We start from the raw sequence: 26,931 nt of genomic DNA, 5'->3' as shown, positions 1-26,931 counted from the left end.
TATTTGTTACGCTTGTAGATTATTTTTAGTTTTTTTTTCTCACAGCATGAAACATAAACATTTTAATTAAAAAATTCAGTGTGCTGGCAATTTAAAGTGTGAAATATGTGGCAGCCAACGATCAACACCTCAATTTTCTAGACAAGCTGACGCAGGCCATCACATTGCACCACATATACCATGTGCATATGTATGTATGTATGTACTTAAATACTCGTATGTTTGTATATATACATATGCGGTCCATTGCCACTTGCTAAGGCATTAAATTAAAACCTTACTGCTGCGCATGAACCCGATTTCTAGCGTTTATATCTGAGTACATACCATACACCGTATATTATATTATATAAATATACATACATACATACATACATATTTGGGTTGAGTATATGCGCAGATATTTTATAGCCGTCAGCGATAAATTAGTAAATCGCTGATTTAGCTTGAGTTCATAACGTTAGAGTCGCCTTTATTTTCATTTTAGCGCCGCCCATATACAATTATCGACATACATATGCACAAATATATAATAATGATCGATGCCATTTCGATTTGAGCCGATCTGCCACGCGCTATGCTTCGATAAATTTACTTTAATGTTAGCGTCCCTTTATGTGCGCGATCAAAAGCGTGCTAAATCGATTTTAGAGCACACTTGGAACGCGTGTTGCTTTCTTTCTTGTCTTCCGCTATATTTCTGCCGCCTGCTATTCGCGTGTGTTCACACCTATTGATCTGCCACCAACCAGCGAGCGGGCGTTTGATCGTCTCACGCTTTGGGTTGCTTGCTGCCGGGCGCTGGCTGCCTGATCGGTGTATTTATAGCGCTGATAAAAGCAATAAATTCGCTATTTTTGCTGTAACATTTCGCTGTGTTGCCGTAGGACACTCTCACACACATACATACATACAAAGTAAGTGCACGTGAATTTTAATTAGCGCATTTAGTTCCTTTTTATTTCGCTCCGTGCAGTGAAGCATGAAAAGCCTGAAGTGCCCCAAATAGTCGATAATAAATTGCAACAACAAAGTAGCATAAATGTTTTTGCTGGCTACAACAAATAAAACCTGTATATTTTGTTTGAAATCTGTGTGTTTATTAATATTTTGTTGAGTAAACAAATTAATACCCTTTGACGTGAATTGCGAGTGCAAAAGTATAAAATTATTGCTTTTGTTGTTAAAGTATAAGCAGTTCGCAAAACTTGGTTACTGAAATCAATATACCAATAATATTCATCCAACACACTCTTGGCGCCAAGAAATTAGCAAACACAAGAAAAAACGTTAAATTCGGTTGCACTGAAGATAAAATACCCTGCACGAATACAAAAGATTTTAAATAAGACATTGATTTTTATCGATTAGATTAGTAGCCAGCTATAAGCTATAGTGGTCCGATCTAAATATCGTGCAGATATCCCGTCATATAAAGGGTGATTTTTTAAGAGCTTGATAACTTTTAAAAAAAAAAAAACGCATAAAAGATAATTTCATTTAAATGTTGACCGCGGCTGCGTCTTAGGTGGTCCATTCGGAAAGTCCAATTTTGGGCAACTTTTTCGAGCATTTCGGCCGGAATAGCCCGAATTTCTTCGGAAATGTTGTCTTCCAAAGCTGGAATAGTTGCTGGCTTATTTCTGTAGACTTTAGACTTGACGTAGCCCCACAAAAAATAGTCTAAAGGCGTTAAATCGCATGATCTTGGTGGCCAACTTACGGGTCCATTTCTTGAGATGAATTGTTGTCCGAAGTTTTCCCTCAAAATGGCCATAGAATCGCGAGCTGTGTGGCATGCAGCGCCATCTTGTTGAAACCACATGTCAACCAAGTTCAGTTCTTCCATTTTTGGCAACAAAAAGTTTGTTAGCATCGAACGATAGCGATCGCCATTCACCGTAACGTTGCGTCCAACAGCATCTTTGAAAAAATACGGTCCAATGATTCCACCAGCGTACAAACCACACCAAACAGTGCATTTTTCGGGATGCATGGGCAGTTCTTGAACGGCTTCTGGTTGCTCTTCACCCCAAATGCGGCAATTTTGCTTATTTACGTAGCCATTCAACCAGAAATGAGCCTCATCGCTGAACAAAATTTGTCGATACGTAAAGCGCGAAACACATTTCGAACCGAACACTGATTTTGGTAATAAAATTCAATGATTTGCAAGCGTTGCTCGTTAGTAAGTCTATTCATGATGAAATGTCAAAGCATACTGAGCATCTTTCTCTTTGACACCATGTTTGAAATCCCACGTGATCTGTCAAATACTAATGCATGAAAATCCTAACCTCAAAAAAATCACCCGTTACAAAAGTTTTCCGTACAGGAACTGGATCTTGAGCAATCAGTTTGTATGAGAGCCATATGATATACTGCTCCGAAGTGGATAGTTCTTCAAGCATTTGTACCTTTGTCTTAAAAAATAATCCATGATAAATTTCGTGGGGATATCTCGACAAATAAAAAGGTTTTCCCTACAAGGACTGAATTTGTATGGCAGCTATGTATGTATATGCTATGGTAATCGGATCAAAACAATTTCTTCGGTAAGCCATAATTGTAAGCAATAATCCGTGCCAAATCCGGGAAAAAAGAACGTACGCGAAATTCCGGCTCGATAGTTCAAAACCTGAGCAACGAGTTCGTTTATATGGTATACAAACTGGCGGGCAGGGCCAAATCAACTCAGTTAGTCGCCCTAATCTTTTAAATATATATTTTATACGGTCTATGTCATTTCTTTCTCGGTGTTACAACTCTATTCAGGGTATAAAAAGTTATACGCCACCCTCCACCCACCACCACCCATAATCACAACCGTCGATTGTGACTCGTTTGCAATTAGTTACCGTCCGAGTTCGGTTACTTTTAATAGTGTTAATTCTCTCGTATGCGCAACCAAATATAATTTTACTCTAATTGATCATTTGACTTGATCCTCTTGCGGCTGCCTAACAACAACTCGCCTCGCGACTCTTGAACGCTTACCAATGAGGCTTACATATACATACATATGTATGTATATACAAAAGTTTCTACTGATATTAATAAGTACATATGTATGTGTGTATTTGTATACATACATATGTAGTATATGTATATGTATATACCTATATCTATACATATGTGCGTCGCTCTTAGCCAGTTCGCTAATGAATATAAGCTGAGAAATTAGTGCATTTACTACCTTGAAAACAAAAATATTGACATGTCTACATAAGTACATAAATATTTTGCACAAGCGTTGGTAAACATAACATGCATACTTTGTACATGTAAATGCGAAGCCGTTAACTGTTAGCCGTTAGCCATTTCAGTTATGTAGCTTTGCTGAATGTTAATTAACATCGCCTAGTCGTAAATCGTCAGTAACAGGAATTGTGCAATTTTTGTTGTTGTATGATGTAGTTGTCGTCATCCGCGCTCGACATTAGAAAGTTCTCGCTTGTCATTACTGTCAACATAAGTAAATCTAGGCAAACATCTGTGTACATATAGACATTTACATTTATTAGAGATCAACCAGTGCTGGTTACCTCCTCTGTAAATCACAATCCTCTCGTTAAGCCTTTCAATTTATCGGTAAATCTAATGATCAAGTTATCAGTTCGACATCGAAATGCTGTCAGATATGTGCAATCGTCATAAATTTTGTGATTAAGTGCTACCAGATTGACAAAAAAAAAATTTGGTTCGTAAAAAAGTATTTTATGTGCCAGCTCAGCTATGTTCATGCCATTTCAAATCAGGTATTTCAATGTAATATTACAAATTATGCCGCCTATATGAAATAAAATTTTGAACTTCACATTAACGACTACATCATTAAGGTTTTACTCACCCAAGGTGTGATAAGAATCCTTGTAATCTTTATATAAACTCGTGGTCCTCTTTTTTTTGCGATGCGTACTTTAGGCAGGGAGCATTTGAACAACGACTGAAAGTAACCGAGAGCCTGGAAATACCACCCTAATGAAAGGCATGCTCGTGTCATTAAAAGGAGCTCATTTTAAGGGGGCATTTTAGTCTAGAAATAAAAAAAAAAATCGATTTTTTTTCATATTTTCAAAGTTAATAGTTAAACTAAGTATGTCTACAGATTATTTTTTAAAACTTCGAAACTGTCTTTTCCAATAATAAAGCCATCTTCTCAGGTGCTACTGGACTGATTTACCTGAAAATTATAGTCCGTTTATGGACTTTTCTATATCTGGAACTATCCATATCCCCAAGCTTCAATTACTATTTTTAAATCACTAGTAACAGACAAAAAGGTCGTTTTTGTGAAAATTCTTTTCGAATTTGGTTTTCGCCTCCTGTATCAAATGTTCATACTATGTATCTTTAAAAACATTATCCAAAAATATGAAGATAATCCGGCAAATAGATTGTATATGCACATATCGGTTCCCAAAACTTTTAAACACGTTTTTCATGAAACGCAAATTCGCCGAGAAAAATGGAAATTTTTCCACGACCTTCTTCAGTATATTTGTCAAGAAACAATCAAAGGAATAACATTTTCACTTTTTATTAAACCACTTGGCAATGAAAATTTTTTCAACAAAAACGACTTTTTTTTAGCAAGTCGTTTTTGTTTTGTTAAAGACGTCCTCAAAAATTTTAGTTCTTACTATTCCTTTGCTTATTACCTCTATTCATCTACGGTAATAATTATTATACCCTGAACAAAGTACATTAAGTTTGACGCGGTGCCCAAAACCAACCGTTGGAAATTCTAAAAAGTATATACGCAGGGGTTTTTCAATAACAGTTTCTTAAAAACAAAAACGCACTAATTGTTAAGGAAATTCATATGTTTTTACTTAATGGGAATAGATACAATTAAATTCTGATCATAAAATCATTCAAGTGACCTCAACGACTTCTTTTGCAGGAACGAACTGTATATACCCAATTTTCTAGTACCTTTTCCACTGAATGAAGTCGTACGTTGTATAGCACGAAGAGAGTCTGGTTTATTGCTAAAGACCAATGACTTCGAATAACCCTACAAGAAGTAAGTAGTCTAATGGAGTTAAGTCACTACTTGAACTTTATTAAAAATCCGCCAGGTTGTGATTTGAGACAGTCCAAATTCTGAATCGACAAATTGCGGTCTTCAGCATCCCTTGCCTGAACGGCAGTAATATTTTCGTTACTTCGGACGGTTCTTTTGAATAGTATTGTCAAAAATTGTACACTCGAAATTTTCAACAATTCGACGAATAGCGAGGAAATCATATTATCTCTATTGGAAATCCGGAATAATTGATTAGCCATGTCCGTTTGTATATATGGTAACTAGACCCTCAGCTTTAAAGATATCGACCAGAAATTCTGCACACGTCGTCTGACCAGTCTGGCCAAGGAGCTGCTCATTTGTCGAAGCCGCCGATATCGGTCAGCTATGGCATATACAGTGGCGGACAAAAGTCTACATACACCCCCTGTTTTCTTCGATGTGAGAGTACAAAAACTTTTTAGAAAAATGTGTTGATACAGTTTTATTCTAATCTTCTTTCTAATAACAACAAACTTAAAAAATCCGTTAATTAATATAAAACTACAAATTTATGGAATAAAAACTCAAATATTGTGTTGACAAAAGTCTACATACAGCACAAAAATATCTTAATTCAGTGCGAAAAACTTTATAAAATGCCAGTTATTAAGACCTTTTGGTATTTAGTTGGGTCCCCATTGGCATCTATAACTGCTTGAAGACGCCGTGGCATTGATTCTGCTAAATTTGTCAACGCTGCAGATGTAATGCTGTTCCAAGGTCCCAATATGCGCTCTTAGAGTATGGCAGAGCTAGAAACTTGGTGCTTTCTAATTCTACGCTCCAAAATCTCCCAGACATGTTCAATAATATTCATATTTGGACTTTGAGGTGGTGTATTTAATTGCCTTGGAGTATAATAAAGCAACCAGTCCTTAACAATTTGCGCCGCATGCTTCGGATCGTTATCTTGTTGAAATATCCAACTGGAACCGAGCCCTAAATTATCCACCAAAGGCTTCAAATTATGTTCCAACAGAGACTTATTCCTATAACCGTCCATTTCACCTTCGATAAAGTCCGAATTTCTAACTCCAGAGGCCGCAACAGCTCCCCAAACCATTACGCTGCCGCCACCGAGCTTCACAATTTATACTACGTTCTTCGGTTCAAGCGTGGCGTTAGTTTTCCTTCAAATTTTAGCCCTTTCATCACTACCAAAAAGGGTGAATTTAGAATCATCTGTAAATGAAACTTTTTTCCAAAAATCCATTTCCTTTTCTTTGTGTTTTTTGGCGAACTGTAAACGAAGTTTCCGGTTTTTTTAAGAAATAAAAGGTTCCTTCCGTGGTGTTCTACTGTGGAATCCGTTATCGTTTAGAGTTTTTTTTTTATTGTTTTTGGTTGGATACTCATTTGTGATGTACTTACTATGCGTTCGGCTATATTTGGAGCATTTACTTTTGGATTTTGGTCTCCTTCGTTGGGAATCAGGCTGACGTCTCTACGAGATTGTTTTTTTGGGCGTCCACTGCGCGGTTTATTTTCGTTGGAACCATTATTTTTAAAGTTTTTTAGAATTGTCTGTACTGTGGCTCGACTCAAGTTAAAAATTTTAGAAATTTCACCATATGATTTTTTTTCTTTTCTTTCTTTTATCACCAAAATTCTTGCATCAATTGATATTTCATTTCGCGGAGCCATTATAGCTATTGAAATGTTTAAACCACAACTAAATTCAATAAATATCAAACAATAAACATATTGAAATAAAAGAAAAAGGCTAACGTTACCTTACTGTTAATATTGCAATGTAAAAAGTAGGAGATTAGAACTGTATGTAGACTTTTGTCAAAGCAATTTTTGAGTTTTTCTTCCATAAATTTGTTGTTTTATGTTAAATAATGGATTTTTTTAATTAATTGTTATTATAATAAATATTAGAATAAAACTGTATCAACACATTTTTCTAAAAACTTTTTGTACTCTCATATCAATGGAAATAGGGAGTGTATGTAGACTTTTGTCCGCCACTGTAGCTGCCATATAAACTGAGCCTTCGGTATCAAGTGTTTGAATGGAAAACTTTTGTATGAGACAAGATATCTTACCGAAATTTCGCAAGGGTTATTGTCCAAAGCAATGTTATAATCTCCAAAGAAATTGTTCAAATCGGTCCACTATTTCATATAGCTGCCTTCAAACTGAACGTCCAAAATCAATATAAATACAAAGTTTTTTTTTACCCTTTTACCCCCTTATGATATAAAAAATGTAACTGTGAGGTATATTATATATCGCTTCGGTGCTACCAAAGTCAATGCTTTTTGTAGTATATAGTACTTTTTCGGAAAAAGACTCGTGAGTTTATTGTTAGAATTACCAAAGAACGTTAGTGTAAAATTACAACCGCATGGGAATTCGCCAATTATCAACCGCCTGGTAACTTTTTTCATAAGCGTTATAAGCTAATAGTTAGGCCTGCCAATCATTGTGGCATCAACTTTGTTGTCGTGTTTTTTTTGCATTAGATTTTGACAAGTGCTCACTACTGTACTTCACACGTCGGAATTTCGCACACACAACATGCCTTCAAACATTCATAAATATTTAGCACATGCATTTTAGGGGCTTAGCAAAAAAGCTAGAGCTTAAAACTTAAGAAAAATATATATACAATTTTCACACGTTTTCGCCCATATCGCACATATGTATGTGTGTGTGTGTGACTGTGTGCACAAACAGGTAGTAGCCATACAAAAATGCTTTCGCTACCCGAATACACTGTTGTGCCACCCTCACTCGGTTACACACACACAGGTACATACGGCTCTATCTACCTGCGCAGCGAGCTTTAAGCTAGGCGATCGTTATAGGCCGTTTCGACATATCTACTTTGTAGATATATACGCGCGTCGCTATATGCTACTTATGGGCATTTTAAACAAAATTATTTTAAATGTTTGATTACAAGGAATCGCTAACTTCAGTCGATTTTGTGATTTGTGAGCGCTTCGAGATCGCTACGCTACGCGCGCTCACACTTAGGTGCCGCGTGCCTGCCGCTACCGTTTGTCGCATTGAAATTCGTTTTTTTTTATAGCCACAAGTGAATTGAATTGTATAGAAAAAGTGTATATAAAACAGCGGGAAAATTAAACAATCGCCATAAAGTTAAATTAAATTAAGCGAGGTTAACAAAAACACAATCACACGCCCCTCGGTAATTGGTACACCCACTTGCGGCAGTGTCGCGCTGGAGCAGTTTTTTGCCAGTCGCTTTGCAAATCGGGCCACATTGTTGTGAACACTTTTGCAGTTTGTGCGTAGTGAGTGCCGGCGCGCTTGTTTGTTGTATCCTGCAGTGTTGAACGTGGTGTTTGGAGCGCCTGCGCGCACCGTTTGTGTTCGAAAAGCTCAACTTTGACGGGAGTGCGCTTCACAGCGCGCGCGTGTTTTGCCAAAATGAAGTTCTTCGACGTTTTTTGCTTCAGACAAAGTGGGTGTTATTAGTTGACGCCACCTCGTATCAATATCCATACGTCACCTTGCCTTTCATATAAATCATAATCACTCATTTGCGCTGATTTATTTTTTCCCTATTTGAAATTTTTTACACTCAATTTCACCGTATTAGTCACTCGTGTCGTATTTTTCCATATCAGCAGGCACATTAGTATTTAATTACTTTTTAATGTTAATGCAATATCGCAGGATTTTGTCACAGTGATTGATGATGGCCAATTACGAAATCGAAAGTGAATTATTGCATGTGTGACAGTGTAGCTTAGATATGACGACCTTCGAAGAAAATAAATTTAAATTTTTGTGGTGGTGCTTCTACTAAAAAAAGTTAATAAAGGAGAGCACATTGTAAACCAAAAAATTTCTTCACAAATCTAAAAAAAATATATATTTGGTTGTATGATTCGCGATCCTGTATATCGTCACCTAAAATGCAAAACAACGTATTATCAAAAAAAAATTGAAATTGAGTTTTATTATTGCTTACGATGCTCTACATCATTTTATATATGTGAAGTCGTAAATTTCAAGCATCAGCTTTCAGATATAACCAATATATAACTATTTTATAACCAAAACCCACATTTTGTTCCATTATGAGTAGTTTCTATTATATCGTTTTTCCTTCGCCTGTAAACTTATGAAAAGTGATGTTACATTATTTTGCATTTTAAGTGAGGATATATAGAATATATTTTTGCAAGCGTTAAAAACTATAAGAATAGAAAAAAACTAAAATAGTGAGACTGTCATAAACTAATAATCAAAAATATTTTATTACGCTTCCTGAACCCTTTCTTGATAATTTGAGTTTAATATGTTAAAAATAACTGAAGTTTAAGTACCATTAATTTTGTCAAAAATACAAGGGGAAATCAATAATAGATTTTCGAAAATATTTAAAAAATTTAAAAATATTTGTGTATTTCATTTTTTCTAATCAAATAATAATTTTGAATATTGTTATAAATAAAAAAATAATAAAAAAAACTTATTAAAAAAAATTTTATTAAAAAAAAAAATTATAAAAAAATTAAAAAAATATAAATGTTATTTAAAAAAAATTATAAAAAAAAAATAAAAAAAATATATTATTTAAAGAAATTATAAAAAAAAAAATATTTCATCTATTTCATTTACAATGAATTGAATTTACTCTAAAGAATTATAAGATTCTGCCAGAAAATATTTTTCAGTTATACCTGGCTTAAAATAATATTTACGGTTAAGAACCCCTATCAATTTTCCGTCATCTTCTTTATTCATTCAAATTTAATAAATCACTACTATCTACAGTTATTTGCATATTTTTTGCAATATTTATTTGTATATGACAAAAGGCGATCGAGTTGATGAATGAATGGTTGAGTCATACAAAAATAATTACTACAAATGTGCGAAAATGGATTTTTCAATGTAAATAGTATTTTCTACAATAGCCTAGACACACTAATGTAATTACGAACAAGCTAGTGTAAATTATTCTTTTTAATAATTAAAAAAAAATATATATATTTGCTTTTTTCATTTATCCCGAAAGATGTGCGCTCAGAGAATTTGAAAAATACATAAATTTAAAAAATATGTTTAAAATCTTATCGTTGCGAACCGGTGTCATTATACGAATCTTCATTCGAGCAAAATTATTTGGCAAAGGCAGGAATATACGGTGCTCGTCTGGTGCCAGATCGAAACTATAAGGTGGATGCATTAGATTTTCCCTGCCAAACTCTCGTAGCTTCTCAATCGTTGTGAATCGTAGTGTATTGGCTAAAGCTGGCCACTTCTGGGTGTTTACTTACCTCAGACGGTTCAATTGTTGACAGTACATGTCCGTATTGAGAGCTTGGCTGTAGGAGAGTAGCTTATACATAGTAGATGATTCCCTGCTAATCCCACCAAACACATAGCAAAACCTTGACCATGACTGTTTTCGTTTGACGTTGTCTTAAAAGACCAAATTATCATCAAAAGTAACCATACACTTGCTGATAGGAGGGATATGTTACTATTTTCAATGAGGTACGAAATCGCGTCATGGAAACTCCCGAGACTGAATGGGTTTGAATTGACAATTACTTGGACTTGGTGGCCAGTGGTGCCCTATATGCATGTAAGAAAACGCTTGGGTCTACTTGGTGCCTATTACCTGGCCTCATGCATTGGTGTTACACAGCGGTAATGAAGCCATTCTTGCTTTATGGTGCTCTGGTGTAGTGGACAAGAAAAATTTCATTCTGCATAACGCTTTGCATAGAAAGGTTTCTCAACCTACCACCAACCGATATTGCAGTAGAAAGCTCTACTGCAGCTGCAAGATTGGCGACATTAGGTGAGTTCTCTACAAGGACCTTCAGGATTACCTCAATAAGCGGGGGGCTGGTGGAAAATTAGGACATATACCCATACGCTTTATTTGGGAAAGATCGCTAAAATCATCTACGAGGGACCCTTAGGAAAACCCGTTTGCTTTTTACTCACACGGTCTCGAAAGGACTGCGGGCCGGCTGTTGGCTTCCTGACAGATCACAACCTACTGGCATCACATGGGAGTCGGATGGGCATAAGTGATGTCGATACGCTGGAACATCTCCTGTGTTCTTTTCCAGCACTATCTATAACTCGACAAAAGTATCTAGGATCATCGGAGTTCAAAGAACTGGACGAAGTTTCTAACGTAGATATCAAGAAGGAAAAGTTGAAGTTCCTGTGTGAGGAATTCTTCACGTCAAATTAAACTGAACCTCCATCGGGCATTACTAAGGGCCAGTTGATCTATGTATGGCATAATAGCCGGCTAGTATAACATAATCTAACCTTCCACTTCAAAAATGGATTGACTTTGTTGCAATTCATCTCGGGTTTATATGGAAATCGGACACGACACTTTCCATTATTTTATCTCTATTTTTGACAATTTGTCTTCTATTTGAGGAAATCAAAATTACGTGTAACATACTTCTACAGTCTCAGAACATCGCAAAACTGTCTGACAGGTTTTCTTTAGCACGAACTGTTATCTTTCTCACGCCACAGTGCGTATTTCGTCTTGTAAAGACGAAAAAATAATGGATATATTTTACTACTATTAGACCTAATACATATAACTTGAAATAAAGGGATTTACACTGACGTGTGAACACGGGTTAATTAATCTATAATAAGTTGCATAGTGGCACTCATAGTAGGCCTTGTTCACACAGAATAACCTTATATAAACTCAAACTAAATAAAATAAGCGAGGAGTTTATTTATAAAGAGAGCATGCACAAAATAATTAAAAGATGATAAACAAATATTATGAATAAAATAACTCATCGCATCGCTTTTGATGACCCACATTTGGTTACAAAGTTGCATCTTCAACGCTCCCCACAAATTTTTTAATAGATCCGTGTATGTGCTTGTGTGTGACGAATTGTCGCGTCGTTGCTTAAATTAAAAATTCACTAAAAATATCACATGGATTGTCGCCTGCCACCACTTTTCTTCTAGTTTGTAATTTAGCATGTGCTGTGCCAAATTTCCCGTGTCAGCAGACGTTGGCGCCTGTCGCCCACCTGCACCCACAACTTGACTACCAACAGAAAATGCAGCCAGCAACAAAACCAACATGCATTTCTTACAAATCAGCGCCAAGATTTTATAGCGATTTACTTTACCCTCACTTTGCTATTCTTCGGCATTCTACAGAAGTGAGAAGTAAGTGTTTACCTTTGGTTTTAATAAATAAAAAATAAAAATAAAAATGTTTTCGTTACGCACAAATTTGTATTTGCGAAATAAAGACAGACTTTTTGTTTCCGAAATGTTCCAATTTCTGTAGACTGAGAAATTTAATTGCGTGGAATTTAATTGTGCGGAATTTTGAAGAAAACAATGAGGCATTTTCTTCTTATGTGCACGAAGCACACTATTTAAGGGTTAAACCAGTCGAAAACCCTTAAAAAGGCTTAACACTTTTTTATCGAATTTCTTTCTCCCGTTGATCCCCTTCGGAAAACTCGCTTACTTCTAACTCACACGATCTATCTATAATACAAGCTTCGGAGTTCAAGGGACGAGACATTAGTATCAAACGTAGATATCAAGTATCTCTTAAAGCTCGCAAACCGTTGACGACCTGCATGACGAATGCTGCAACTCAAATTAAACAGAGCCCCCATCTGGCATTACTAACGACCAATCGGTGAATGTATGCCGTGGCAGCCGGCCAGTATAACCGAACTATAAACAGGAGTCCGTCTAAAGATCCACTTGTTGAAGCTGACTGACCCAAATGCTTCGACACTACTGTGAATTGAACAAGGAAAAATAGTTTTTCAGTATTTAAATTTGAAAAATTTAGCCTAACTTACCCACAGAAGAACCTTTCTACCGGTTTCCTGCTTATAAGCATTATTTCGATTTTTGCCTACGATTTTCGTATTTACTTTTTCAGCGAACTAGATACTAGATTCCAAAAAAAAAACGTAGTTTTGGCTGTAGAGTCTTTCCGACATACATATATATATTCATACCTGATTTCCACCGGATAAAACATCAAATCCCTGTTTTCATTAGTTTTATATTTGAACAAAATTTTACTGAGTGTGATTCTGCATCACTCATGATGTTTAGTCAGAGACCAGATCGCAGAATTGTTCCTACTTCCAAATAACCTAAAAAGTAAGTTTACATTTAACTTATCTAGGAGATCAAACTCTATCGGAATGTGCTTGTTATTTTTCGGTTATTTTAAACATTTGATATAGCGATGTTGAAAGGTGTCACTTCTAGAATTGCTTTCTTCTCCGTAATCTAAAGGTAGTATTTTCAACACACGTCTACTATTTTCCGCAAATTTAAAAAAAATAAGTTCTTAGAGTCGTACTCATAGTCATAATTTTAATAAATTTTTATTTCGAGCAACTTTTTTTTAATTTTTGATGGCATCTCTGCGACTTAACATGGAGTTTACAATAAAAAACGTAACAATGGCTTTAATTAAGGAGCATTATTCCTTGTACACACATATTTGCAGAACTTCGTTTTTAATTTTTTAATGTTATTTGCATTGTTGTAAAATCTGTAACACTTCGTTATAGTTTTTTGTCAATATATTTTTACGAACTCTCACTCTTTTGGGGATTCCCACGACTTGTAGTCAGAATATAGTGCTCGAAGACTCAGTTGTTCTGCATTCCCATTCAATTACATACATATGTATATGTACATATTTCATTGGACGTTGCACATGTTTTGTCGTTTTCGTCTTTGTTTTGATTTTATATTGAAGCGTGTCAAAACGAAATCGAATACTACAGGTTAATGAACGTCATTCATCGGAGGCATACAAAAATGCTAAAACAAACAAAAAACAGCGCTCGTTTGTGGAAGCGTGTGGAGAGACGATTTCGTAACACAGGTGTATGTGCGTATGTGAGTGGGTCTATTAACGGTCATTATTTTGTTTTTGAATGTAAACGCTTTTGAAAAATATGCATTCAAGCATACTTGTTTTATGACAACGTGCTGATGGCAAATTTGCTGAAATTTACGCTCATAAGTTTGTTTACATATACATATGTATGTGGCTGTGTGTATGTATTGCCATATTAAGTATATAAAAATTTTAAATGGTTCTTCGTTTGTTTGTATGTATGACAAGAACAAACCCAAGTTTTAATTGACAGATAGCGCTTTTATCGCCTCGCGCTGCTTCGTCTCCTTAATGGCGATTTGGCAAGTATTTATGTGTGTTCGCCGGTCCGGTCCATGAACCAACGCCTAGACATTGGACTTTTGCATATAAATACAACCATTTATGGACATACAACATGTGTATATACATAAATTTATTTTGATACATTGTCATATAAGTTTGATTATTCGTGTGCATTATGTCAACTCGTTCCGCTCGCTATCAGCTCAAGAATGTATTTTTCATTCAAAAATAAACACGAAATTCAAATTAACAAGAATAATTGATGTAATCTATGAAAGCTCTTTCTCGAGTATACATACGAGGTTGGTTTTATAAGTCCGCGATTTGTAATACGTCGTAAAGTAACGGTGCTATAGCCCCACTAAAATGGAAACGAGTCGGTGCTCCACTTTCCTCGTGTGTTCAACTATTGAATATTGGGGTTTGTCGGGAGCTTGGTGAGCGCTTTGCTATCATCGGTTCATGAGCTGTCGCAAAATCCTTTGGCCCAAAATCGATAAGGCTAACTTCCCCTAGTTGTTAGCGTTCTAAGAATACGAGGTGGAAGCATTTCAAAACTTCCTTCTTGATCGTGTTCGCGAGATTAAGGCTTAAAAACTTGGAAGCTCAGACTTTGAGATATCCCACCGAGCTGATGGAAATAGAAATTAAACGCCTAAGCGATTTTGAATTGACTTTGCGGCGCTTTGCTGAATAATAAGATTGGATACAGTAGTCTAAGAACGATCCTTAGATTAGCCATCGACCCTAACCTTAACCTAACTGTCACTTGTGGGTAAGCAGCTGTCATATTATGCTTTGCTTATAAAGCATCACATTAAAATCTTAAATAATCATGTGCCAACGTATTAAATCTAGGGTATTATCCGCTAACAAAGTCCTCATGATGGTTTTAGAAGTAAAAAGTTATTGTAAAATTTTTTTATTTTTAACAGAGTGGAGGTCTTCCTCTTTCGGGGGATGATGATTAACTTGTCGAATTTGGTATTCGTTCGTCGAGAGAGGACTTTACTCGACTCAATTGCCTACTCAGTCCGAAGTAGCACCTGTTAGTAAGAGTCATTCTGTGTTGGTGTTAATGCTGGTAGCAAGATAGACGAAATTATCTACGACTTCGAATTTATGACTGTCACCAGTGACGTGGGGGTCTAGTCGCGAGTGGGACGACCGTTTGGTTGATGACAGGAGATTTTTCGTCTTACCCTCGTTCACAATCAGACCCATACGCTTTGCTTCTTGATCCAGTTTGGAGAAATCAAAAAAAACGGGGCGGTTGTTGAGGCCCACAATATCAATGTCATCGGTGTATACCAGCAGCTGTACACTCATAGAAGATTGTATCTTTTCGATTTAGCTCTGTAGCTCGTATTCGGAAGTAGATTGAAGAAATCACACCATAGGGAGTTTCCTAGTGTTTTTGAGTGATATAAGCAATACTTTCCTTTGATATCTTTAAATTTTTTGTCATCTCAATATAATTCATTCCTTCATACTTCAGAAAATAATCTTCAAGTAATTTTGACAAATACTGCCTAGTTGACAGTCCTTGGCAGGATGAAAATTCGGCCCTTCCGGTTACTTAGACCAGACTGTCGGGGAAAGTTTGTGCACTACTTTCTTTGTCTTTGTCTGGAGTCTTTGGTGCTCATATGGCCTGTAGAGAAATTAGCCAGCCACTTACGAATCCTCAAACCTTTTTTAATTTTAGCAACATTTTTCCAAAAAATCGTATTCTATTAGCAATAAATAATAAATCTTTAATACATTTTTTTTTTTCAAAATATCAAAACAACGCTCTGATATCTGAGCAACCAATTGTTCGTCAGCTGTGAAAGTTATTCACCTGTCTTTCGAACACCTTTCGTTGCAATAACAAAACATATGACTTCAATTTTAGTGATTCACTGTAATAGAAACACCTGCTTGCATGTTATATTGGCGCCTGTGACAGTTTTCAAAATCTGAGTTAGTGCCAAGTTTGTTGCGAACGCTTCCGGTTTCTTTTAACTTGAAGGACTAAAAAAATTGGAAAAAGTGTGATCATTGCTTGGAATTTGTTTTCATTTTCATGACATGACACTATTATGCCAATGACCCATCGAACGGCCCTCTTGTGAAAACAAACCCTAACAATACCATATGCGCGTTGGTGTTGTGATTAATGAGCTTGCTGATAGCCACATCCATATTGTGTTGCACTAAATATTTCATTAATCAGCAACAACTTTCTCACAACCACATCCCCACTTTCTTCAGATTGTTCATAAAGTTATCGCCATTTGTCGCGCATACAAGTGAAACGATTAGCTTGCCGATTTAGGCAATTTGTTATTATTTCGCAGAAAGAAAAAAGGAAAACAAAAACCATACCAAAAATCGCAGCGGAAAATATATTTTTGCTCACACTCCGCTTATTTTGCCATAATTTTACCTTGACGCTTTGCGTGGCTTGCGGTGAACGCGCTGGTAGTCAGACGTCATTTTGAAGAATGGCGAACGCGTCAACAGCATTCAGTTTTATGACCGCGCACTTGAAGGTTTCTTTTTTGCGGTTTGCGTGAAGAATAAATAGTTTTTCTTGCAATGTTTTTATTTTATCTTTTCTCACTTCATTTGTTTGCAATTTTTTGTTATATTTTTTTTTGCAATACCTTCACCAGTTTTTAGCTTTGCTTATTTTCTGTGGTTTCTATTTTGTTTGCATAATTGAAACAAAAAAAAACAATATATTTCTTTCAATACCGTTACTATGTCTTTAATATTGTGCGTATAAAATTTTGCTGGATATCCTGCTGAAGACTGGGCAAAATGACGTTTTGATTTATGTGATAAGAGTAATATAAATTATAGTGAAAATGTATTGTCACTTAGAGACCAGAATCGCCGGTATTTACTAAGTAGATATGTAGGAGTGCGTGAAATATATATACCCCATTTAAATGAACTATGTAGTTACCTATAACCGTCATCTAACAGGCTTGGCGGAAAAGTTCGTAGGCTAGCCAGGTCTCTCCAATGAAGTGGAGGTCTTCCTCTTCTTCTGCTTCCCCCGACGGGTACTCCGTCGAATACTCTTAGAAGTGGAGTGTTTTCCTCCATTCGGACGACATGACCTAGCCAGCGTAGCCGCTGTCTTTTAATTCGCTGAACTATGTCAATGTGGTCATATATCTCATAAAGCTCATCGTTCCATAGATCCGAAGAACCATTCTATCGAAAACTCGTAACGCCGACTCATCAGCTGTTGTCATCGTCCATGCCTCTGCACAATGTAGCAGGACGAGGATGATTATTGACTTATCGGTTTGGTATTTGTTTGTCAAGAGAGGACTTTACTTCTCAATCGCCTACCCAGTCCGAAGTAGGACCTGTTGGCAAGAGTCATTCTGGGTTGGATTTCGAAGCTGAAACAACTGGATTTAATTTAAAAAAAGATTCAAAATGAATTTCGTGTGATTTTAAAGTATCGGCACACGACACCTGACGAAAGATCTGGGTAGTACTTCCTTTTAATGATGATACGAAGTTTGTCAAAGAAATGACATAATGTGAACTAGTCATTAGTACGCTCATTAAATCATTCTACAACAAAATATAATAACATGAAATAGCTCAACAATTACATACATTTTAATTCAATTTAATTTATTATTAACCAAAAAACCTTTTTTTTTTAATAATCAAATAGTCTTAATTTTTTCGCATTTTATTTATATAAATTATATGTTTTTATTAAAAATAAATACAATAATACAAACATTATTTTGTCTTAATTTACAAATTATTTCCCACTAACGTTATCTACATATGTACATGTATAGGCTTCCTCAAAAATTTTCTTAGAAAAAAGAGAGCATTGCTTTATTTCATGTGCTTTCTGCAATTTTGTGTGAACAACAACGTCGATATGTGTTTGCTCATTCCGTGCATGTTTCTTATCACCTTTCAGCAACACGCAATATTTCTTGTGGTTTAGAAATTCCGTTGAGGCGCTACAAAATTCTCCAACGTTTGCGGAAGTATGCAAGCTCGTGTGGAGCATGTGTTTGTACGTTTCTCAAATAATAAGTAGAGTATGTACATATGTACTTAGTTATGTTTGCAAAATTTCGTGTAAGCTATAAAAACATGTTCTATTTGCATATATGAGCAAAATATTGTAAGACTTCATAATTTTAAAATTCTTAATTTATTCTTTAAAATCTATGTCGTCCCCCTCAAAGTGATCCCCGTGGCATCAACACTGTTGGATTTTTCAAACTTCGAAACAGTTGTTAAAATCAATTTTTGGAATAGCAACCAATGCGCGTAGCGATTCACGTTTAATGTTTTCAATTGACTCAAAACGGTTTCTCCAGAGCAGTCGTTTGAGTTTGCTGAACAGCCAGAAGTCAACTTAAGCTAAATCAGACGAATACGGAGATTGCGGCACGATATTTTTTGAAAATTTGGTGGAAAACTCGAAAAATTAATGCAGTATGAGAGTACCAAGAGCTGCCGACACATAATTCCGGCCTTTCTTTTAAGAATATCTTCTCGCATGACACTGAAATTGTATTCCTTGTTGACACTTGGGCAGGTCGGAAAGAATTCGGAGAGCACTACACCTCGATAATCGAAGAAAATTTTAAAAATAACGTTTTTTTACTTGCTCTGACGTGCCTCGATTTTCAACGATCAATCTACTGTTTCCGGGTCGTAAGCATAGATCCAAGACTCATAGTCAGTAATAATGCGTTTCATCACATACTGATAGTCGGAAAGCATTGTTTCACAGATGTTAACGCAACGCTCTTTTTCGAAAAAAATTGTTGTTTTTGGAACCAATCATGCTTTCACGCTTCTTAGGCTCAAACGATCTCTTAAAATCTTTTTCACTGATCCTTCCAATATTCGAACGATGCCACTCCAGTAAGATCTTTGTTTGTTAATCGCCATTCTCAAGCACCAATTCCTTTATTTTATTGACGTGAATTGATGTTGACCGCTGTTCAGGACGTGGTTCGTCGTCAACGTGTTCTCGAATAATTATCGCCGAAGTCCTTTTTAAACATTCTGAACGTTTCGGCACCAGAGATTGAATTCCATACATACAATTTAAAGGAACTTTTTGTTGAATAATTTCAACCATCGTTAAAATCGCCGAATGCATTTTGTGTAGTACAGGAAAACAAGCTTATACTAAACACTAATGATTATTCATCTCGAAACAAGAAAAATCGTTAACTCCGGTTGTACCATAGTTATTACATTATACCTTTCACAATTACAAAAGATTCTTTAGAAAAAATTCCGATCATTAAGTTCGTTTGGAAGCTATATGCTCTAGTGATTCGATATGAAATTTGATTCCAAAAATTTTGCCGCTTCTTGGGCAGAAAATGACGCGTACAAAATTTTAGATCGATATCTCAAAGGGACTAGTTTGCGTATATACAGACAGACAGGCAGATAAACGGACATGACTAAATCAACTTAGCTCATTAAGCTGATAATTTAAATATATATAATATTTTATTAGATCTCCGATGTTTCATTCTATGCGTTACAAACTTCGTGGCAAATTTAAAGCGTCCAGAGTATAAATAATATTCATACATATTTCCATTTTTGAACGTAATTTGGCATTTGACTCATTCGTAATGGTATAACTGGCCCAAAATATGGAAAAGAAGACTTGGTAACATTGAAGAAAACAGTTAACACTTTATAACAATTTAATGAGAGTAGTGCGCAAAAATAGGGAGCCGAGAATTGCCGAATCGAAAGCAGCTACTGAAATGAACGATGTATTTTCTGAAAAAAATTTTATTTTAGGGTGGGAACACTATAATAGGAGTGATTGATGACAAATGTAAATGAGCCGTCAGCATAAAATCCAACAGGGAACGTCTGTTATCCTTATTGATTGGAGATTTCAAAATATTTAGATCCAATACGCTTGCTGCAATATCGTCACTCCAATTTTGCAAACCGCTATCGTTCGTGTCTCTGAACTGCTTTGAAAGTGTTTTCACTTTCTTTTTAATTTATTATTTAATTCAATAAATTATTAGCATTCATATTTCGTTTTGATTTGTTTGACAGTTGTAATCCAATGAAGTTAGTAGCCAAAAGCTGAGGAAATTTTCCATTAAAAATTAAATTACGTCATCTAATTTTGATTTTTATATTTTTTTGTTTCCTAAACAATTTTTGATTGCTTTCCACACCTTAAATTGCTATATTTTATGTATAAATTCGTTTTTTCGTTTCTTTTGCGCTTACTCATTATGGAGTATGACTTCACTGGCAAATTGGCCAAAAATACTTAATGCTGCCAGTTAAGTAATCTACTTTGATGGACACAAGTAAAGTTCATGTGTCATTGTATAAATCATTTTCAAATTTTAATGCCAAATTCAAACGTTAGAACTAAGTGCAGTCACTAATCCAATGTCAAGTGCTCGGTATGCGCCATAAATTTTAGCTTTCTACGCTGCTTATGCCGTCAAAAAACATTACCAAGATTAGAAATTTTTAGACAACAACGCCAACACATTGACTGCTTAATACATATATTCTCTCACTTGCTTAATCTTGATTGGCAATTTTAATTCACTGATTACTTCTAACCTTCAAAATTCACAATAAAACAAAAACAAATGCTTTATCAAACGGCATTCCCTAGCGATGAGTGATGATTAAGCGTTTTTATTTGCTAGAAATTCTATTTCTTTCTGTTTTTGTGGTTGTGTCTTGCCTATTCTTGGGCAAGGCATTAAATATTCTCATACGAGTTTATACTATATACATATGTATGTATGTATGTATGTATTGTATTAAATTTGCATAACCATTTAATTTTTGTTTCGGCCGCGCCACCCACCGTTTAGAGAAACATTGCTAAAGCTCCCAATAAACCGCTTTTTACTGCTATAATAACGGCGCGTAAATATGTATGGATATCCAAGCAACCCAACCACATAAATATCTACAAACAACAAACAATTAATACAACAATAACAACATAACTTGCGGCAAAAGGGCTAGTGAGGTATGACACACTGGGCACCAACCCAACAGGTGCTGCACCCCTCTGCTCACCACGCCCACCCTCAGCGCTACTGGAGTGTACGCGCGTCATGCTTACGTACTTTCGGTGCAAGAATTAATAAAAACAAAGCAAATCTGTTCATATCGCTGCGGAGTTTTTTGCATTTATTTGTATCAGGCGCGGAGTCCGCACATGATTACAATAAAAGTCCGTCCGCACAAAACGGTTGGCCAGTTCATTCATCTAGTCGAGCGTTTCGCATTGCAGTTCATTCGGTCTTATCGAAGTACATACGTAAGTATGTGTTTGGTTTGTGGGTCCACTCGGCGCTGCGCTCGTGTGCTTTTCGTTCGGCTGCCCGTGTATTTGAATTGTGACGCGCTGCGCTAAGCGCCTAGCGAAGAACAGTGTAGTCTTGTAAAGTAATTAATAAGGAATTTGCATTATCATTACCAAATCGAAAGCGTTTCAGGGCATGTCATTACTGGTTCGAATTTTAGTTAATCCTGTCGGTCTCGAATGTACATATGTACGTTATTGTGATAATTAGAAGGGCAAAGCTTGAAAAATTTCGAAATCTATAAGACAAGGTTATCAATAAATTATTTTCTAGATAGTTGACCAAAAGCCTCAAATGTTTAGCTTGGGTTTGGTTTCCCTCATAAATCGTCGAAGCGTTTTGAGCTTTAACAAATTACATGAAGCTACTAACGATTCCACTCAATTTTCCCGGTTCGCTGAAGGTATGTCATCCGAGATCTTTGATCCTCATTGTCGAGAATGCTGGGCGATCCAGGAAAAAGCGTCGTATTTCCATCTCGCCTTTCTCTAGCGAATTGAGAAAACTGATGTCCATCTAAATATTAGGCCTCAACCCATACCGATTAGAATCGTTATAATTGCTAAGAGGAAGTAATTCAATGGACCTCTTGCGCTCCACACTGAGGCAGAAAGATCGTTCAAGTTGTCTAGCGCTAGACCGCAAGAGAACCACGGTACTTAAACTCGTTCACAACCTGTTAATATTGGAGTGAGTTGGCTTTTTCTTCAGCTCGTTCACCTGACAGTTTCCAGTGATTCCGCTATGAACCAAACAAACCTTATTACGGAGTAGCTTTTTGATAATCGAGCTAAATACTTGTAATTAGACTTGAGCGCACAGTGAGTTGGTTTAAGATCATGTTTGCTCATCTTACATTTAAAAATTAGGTGAGTAATATCAATGAAACGGTTCTTAAGCTGATGAATACTTTTCTGTAGCACATAAGTGTTTTATGGGTCTTCGTTGTGGATAATTTCTACTGATTCCAAAGTAGACCAACCTTAAAAAGCCGCGATTTCGTACCGAAATGGCGATAAAGACTGGCAGCAGAAATTCGATTTTTTTTTTTTTTTTACTTCGAAAAATTTTTTATAAAATTACGTCTTTTTTAAGGCCAAACCCGTTAAAGAAAACGTTTCGTCAAAATGTGCGATATGACTGTTTTAATGCGTGTCACCATATGGGCGTATTGTGCCATCGTGTATGCTCACACCAGCTGCATAAACGCGCTCTTATTCAAGACACCCCTTATCTATTTTACCAACATCTACATCAACTATGAGACATACTCAATGGTTTTTCATGCTAACGCCACGTTTTCAGCACACTGTGCGGCGCCATAGCTGACGTTACAACTTTAGGCGCTAGCACCGAATATGTGGCATTTCACAGCGCCACCACCGCGCCACCTCCCTAGCGCGCCGCCATTCCCCAAGACCGCGCGCTGTTGCTATAGCCGTTGACTATTCCAACTTTTGTTTATTTGCGCCGCTCGCCGCCACACACCACGCTCCCTTTAGCCTACCGCCGCAGAGATACACATGCCTATCGCCGCTTCAGCTTGTTTGCTCTTCGTCGCTCACATGCTAATCACATATACGCGCGGTATACGCGCTCACAACCGCTTGTGAGTTACGTGCGCAAGCGATTGCCGCTCACGTCGCCGCACCGCCGCGCCAACACTTGACTTGGCCGAACAGGCACCCAAGCGGTTAGGTACTTTCACGGCGACGGCGACGGCGAAAAAAACCCAAACAAACAGACATAAAAATAGCACATTAAAAGCAAAACGAAAACTACAACAACGACGGCAAGGCGGCGGCAACGGCAGCGCTGAGGCGAGTCACATAAGTTTCATATTTATTTGTGCGGTCTTTGGCTCAGTTGTTCGGCGACATTTAAAGTGAATTAACGCTTTTCTGTGGTGTATCCACGCACGCAACGCAAAGACGCGTCAGTAAGTTGCGCGCGCGTTTCGCAAGTCTTTCACAGTCTACCTAATTTTTCGTACGTACGTTTCAAATACTTGTAGTGTCAGCGTTGTCGCATAGAACGTGCGCGATTTTAATTGTGTAGAACTTCAAAAAACAAAAAAAAAAAACAATTATTTATACTGAAAGCAACAATTTTTTCGAAAACGCTTTTGGGTGAAGTGTCAAAAAAGTGCATACAAAACGGAAACTCTAACCACACGCCTTGAGGAAGCGTAGCGCTTGGATAATTTTGTGTCTACGGCAAGCAATGCGCTTGGCGAAAAATGCGCTGGACTACTTTTTGAATTGTAAATATTTTTTTTTTTCAATTTTCGAAGTTATTTTTGGTTTTGTTTTGCTACACATACTTACATGCCAGCTCGAAGTGACTGCGATTTTAACGGTTTTCTTTGCGTTTTACAATATTTATTTTGCTTTGTTGTTGCCTGCTAGTTGTATTTGCCTTGTCATTGACATTTACTCGTTGAGAATTGATTTTGTACACTTGTGACCGCCCAGCGGCGCTCTGTTGTCATCTGATGAAAATGTGAGCACCGTGTGATCGACCGGCAATCAAACGCGCTTACATTCGCTCTACACGCGTATGCGCACGTTTAATCACGCTTAGATATTATTATTTCCTTTTTTTCTAATTACTTCATTTTCCGTGCGTAAGCGCCTTTTTAAGGTGGCTCAAAAGCGGCTTAAAACCAATCGCCTACATTTATTACTAGTTGAACTTGATTTTGTTATGCGATCTGGAGATCAGCTGACCATCGCTTGATATGCACGTATTGCAGTGAAAGCTGCGCGCCGCGCCAGTTTCGGTACACGCAGTTCGTTAACTCCATACGCGTCTGTATGCAACAGGAAATCGTATTTTCCTCATGTTGTCGGCGCATTTGCGTGCCTTTGGCTTCCATTTTAGTTACGCACAGGAAGGCAGAAAAATATAATGAATTTGCTTTGCTGGCGTTACAATTTTTGATTAGCAATGCCTTGTTTTATCTTTGCACTCGTTTATTTTTGGCGTTGTTTATTCTATTTACGCGTGCTATAAATATGCACAACACAAATAAAAAAAAAATAATAAAAGAAATGAACTGTATTTTCTTCTTTTATTTCACTTTTCGTACTGTGATTTATCATTTGTGGGTAGCGCGTGACTTAAAACAAAAAAAGAGGGGTAAATCTGGCATCGCAACTCTTTGCACTTGCACTCGCTTTACTTTTTTGCCTCGCGCCCACTTTGCTCTTATGCTTTGCTGGCTACACGCCCCAACAGCCGCAGCGCCCCATTGCTCAGCCAACCGCTTTGCCAAATTCATCAATATGGGCAATATTTAAGACAACGCTTCCGCCGCGCCCGAGACCTGTTGGCGCTGGCGTTTCAGCAAAAAAAAATTTATATATTTTGAAAGCTTCGTTTACCCACCTGTTAAACACGTTTGGGTTTGTCTCCAAGCGAAATTCAGCGTTTAGCCGTTTCGAATTACATAATTAGTTTGGCATGACTTTTGAGTTAAAAAAATATTTGTTTTATTTTTGTTTTGTGGCAAAACAAATAATTTTTTGCACGCGCGCCTTTGTCTTTCCTTCTTTTAACGGCGTTTCATGCAAAAATTATGGCAACCGAATTAGTTTCGCATTGCTGACGTAAAAATCATGTTTGGCTGGTAATCTTATAGAACGCAATTGTTTCCTTTTCATGCTTTTGTGAAATAATTGTTTTATCTTTAAAGCTTGCGCAATTGACGATTGCTTCTGATAGATGTTATTATAATTTGTTTGATATGTTGTGGTTATCTCTGAAAGTCATTGGAAATTTCTTGTAAATATTGCTCGTAATCAATTATTAATTCCATAAGACCAACGGGAATGCGCTGGGGTCTTGTTATAACTTAAATGACGGTCTTGCTAGTATTTACTCAGTCAATTTCATCCTTAGAGACTGGTTTTTCTAGTCCGTATCAAATCATTCCAACTTTCTAGTAGTCGGCATCGGAATTAATATCAAGCTCAATTCGCCCTCTACGTGCGTTGTTACGAAAACCAACTAAAATTATGTCTATTTCGAGGCTCCCTACTTTTTAAAGAAAAAACACAAAAACTTCAAATTTAATAGGAATGTTTATTATCATTCGAAAGAACATTCTTTGGCATTTATTTTTTGAAGATTATCTCTTTCAAATGTTGGCCGCTGCACCGTCTCAGATGGTCCATCCCTTGAGTCCAATTTTCGATTACTCGTTCGAGCATTTCGACTGGTAACTGGCGAATGACACACGTGATGTTTTGCTCCAAGGTCTGCATCGAAAGGGGATCGTCCGCATAGACTTTAGACTTTACATATCTTCTTAGGAATCATCACACAATCTTGGTAGCCAATCGACCGGTCCAAAACGTGAAATTAACTGCTCACCGAAGTGTTCTCTCAATAAATCCATTGATTGATGCAATGTGTGGGAATTGGTGCCGTCTTATTGAAACTAAATGTCGACGAGATCACGAGCTTAAATTTCTGTCATCAAATAGTCGGTTACATGGCGCGATAACAGTCGCCAATTCCGGTTACGTTCTGACCGGCATCATTTTTGAAAAAATATGGACCGATGACTCCACCGGCTCATAAACCACACCGAACCGTGGTTTTTTCTGGTTGAAATGGCAGCTCTTGAATCACTACAGGTTGCTCTTCATCTCAAATGCAGAAATTTTCCTCGTTTATAAACGGATCTTCTTGGAGTCTCAGTCATACCTCAAGTTCGTCTTATGGAGTCAAGCTGTGTTTAAGATAGAAGAGGCCTGTCAGTGATCCTTCAATGTTTTAAAAGACAATCGTTTTGTTAAAAACTAATGCATATTTATATTTTACTTCGTTATTTTTTGTGATTCCTTTTCTTTGAAGAGCCATTTTAATAAAATAATAAAAATATGTACGAGTACATTTATAAAATTTAATGTACTATAACAATTAGTGAATTATTTTAAAAAAATTTGGAATCCGTTAATCACATAGCCAATCTTTAGGAAGACCTATGAACAGAGCCAATATATGAATAATCGAAGGAACAGTTAAAATTCTGATTTTTGACTCACTGACGACACCCAAAAAGAGTGTTTTTTTTTTGTTGAAAAAATTGACACTTCGTAGTTAACGGAGTTATAAACATTTTTTTCCAGCAGGCACGTTCGTAAAGTGAGACCGGTATATTTTCGTCATTTAAATGAATTTTTGGTAGGTGTGAAGGTGACGAGGAAAGACGAAGGTGCTGTTTCGCTCGTGTTCGAGTGACTGGCTTTGTGTCACGAGCACGAGTTTTTCTTCGTAACAGTACGCTGCTACGCTTTTCA

The 26,931-nt window shown here is 36.6% G+C and overlaps 2 protein-coding genes across 3 annotated transcripts in view; both read left to right on the top strand.

The window, feature by feature from the left end:
* Positions 1–26,931, top strand: part of LOC109579965 (probable fatty acid-binding protein) — a 48,219-nt gene that overhangs the window by 6,227 nt on the left and 15,061 nt on the right. The window lies entirely within an intron of this gene.
* The window catches only part of LOC105231460 (serine/threonine-protein kinase OSR1), a 33,330-nt gene continuing 14,337 nt past the window's right edge, over positions 7,939–26,931 (top strand). The window contains exon 1 of one of the 2 annotated variants that reach the window (XM_049447807.1): positions 7,939–8,513. In XM_049447807.1, the coding sequence (XP_049303764.1) occupies positions 8,480–8,513 (34 nt within the window). In that variant the 5' untranslated portion in view covers positions 7,939–8,479. Of the gene's footprint in view, positions 8,514–21,269; positions 21,577–26,931 lie in introns of those variants that run through there. The other variant, XM_029553145.2, reaches the window with a different exon arrangement.

The sequence above is a fragment of the Bactrocera dorsalis genome, chromosome 2 (genome assembly GCF_023373825.1).
Source record: "Bactrocera dorsalis isolate Fly_Bdor chromosome 2, ASM2337382v1, whole genome shotgun sequence".
In the NCBI taxonomy this organism is placed as follows: domain Eukaryota; kingdom Metazoa; phylum Arthropoda; class Insecta; order Diptera; family Tephritidae; genus Bactrocera; species Bactrocera dorsalis.
This window is presented reverse-complemented; position numbering and strand designations above follow the sequence as displayed.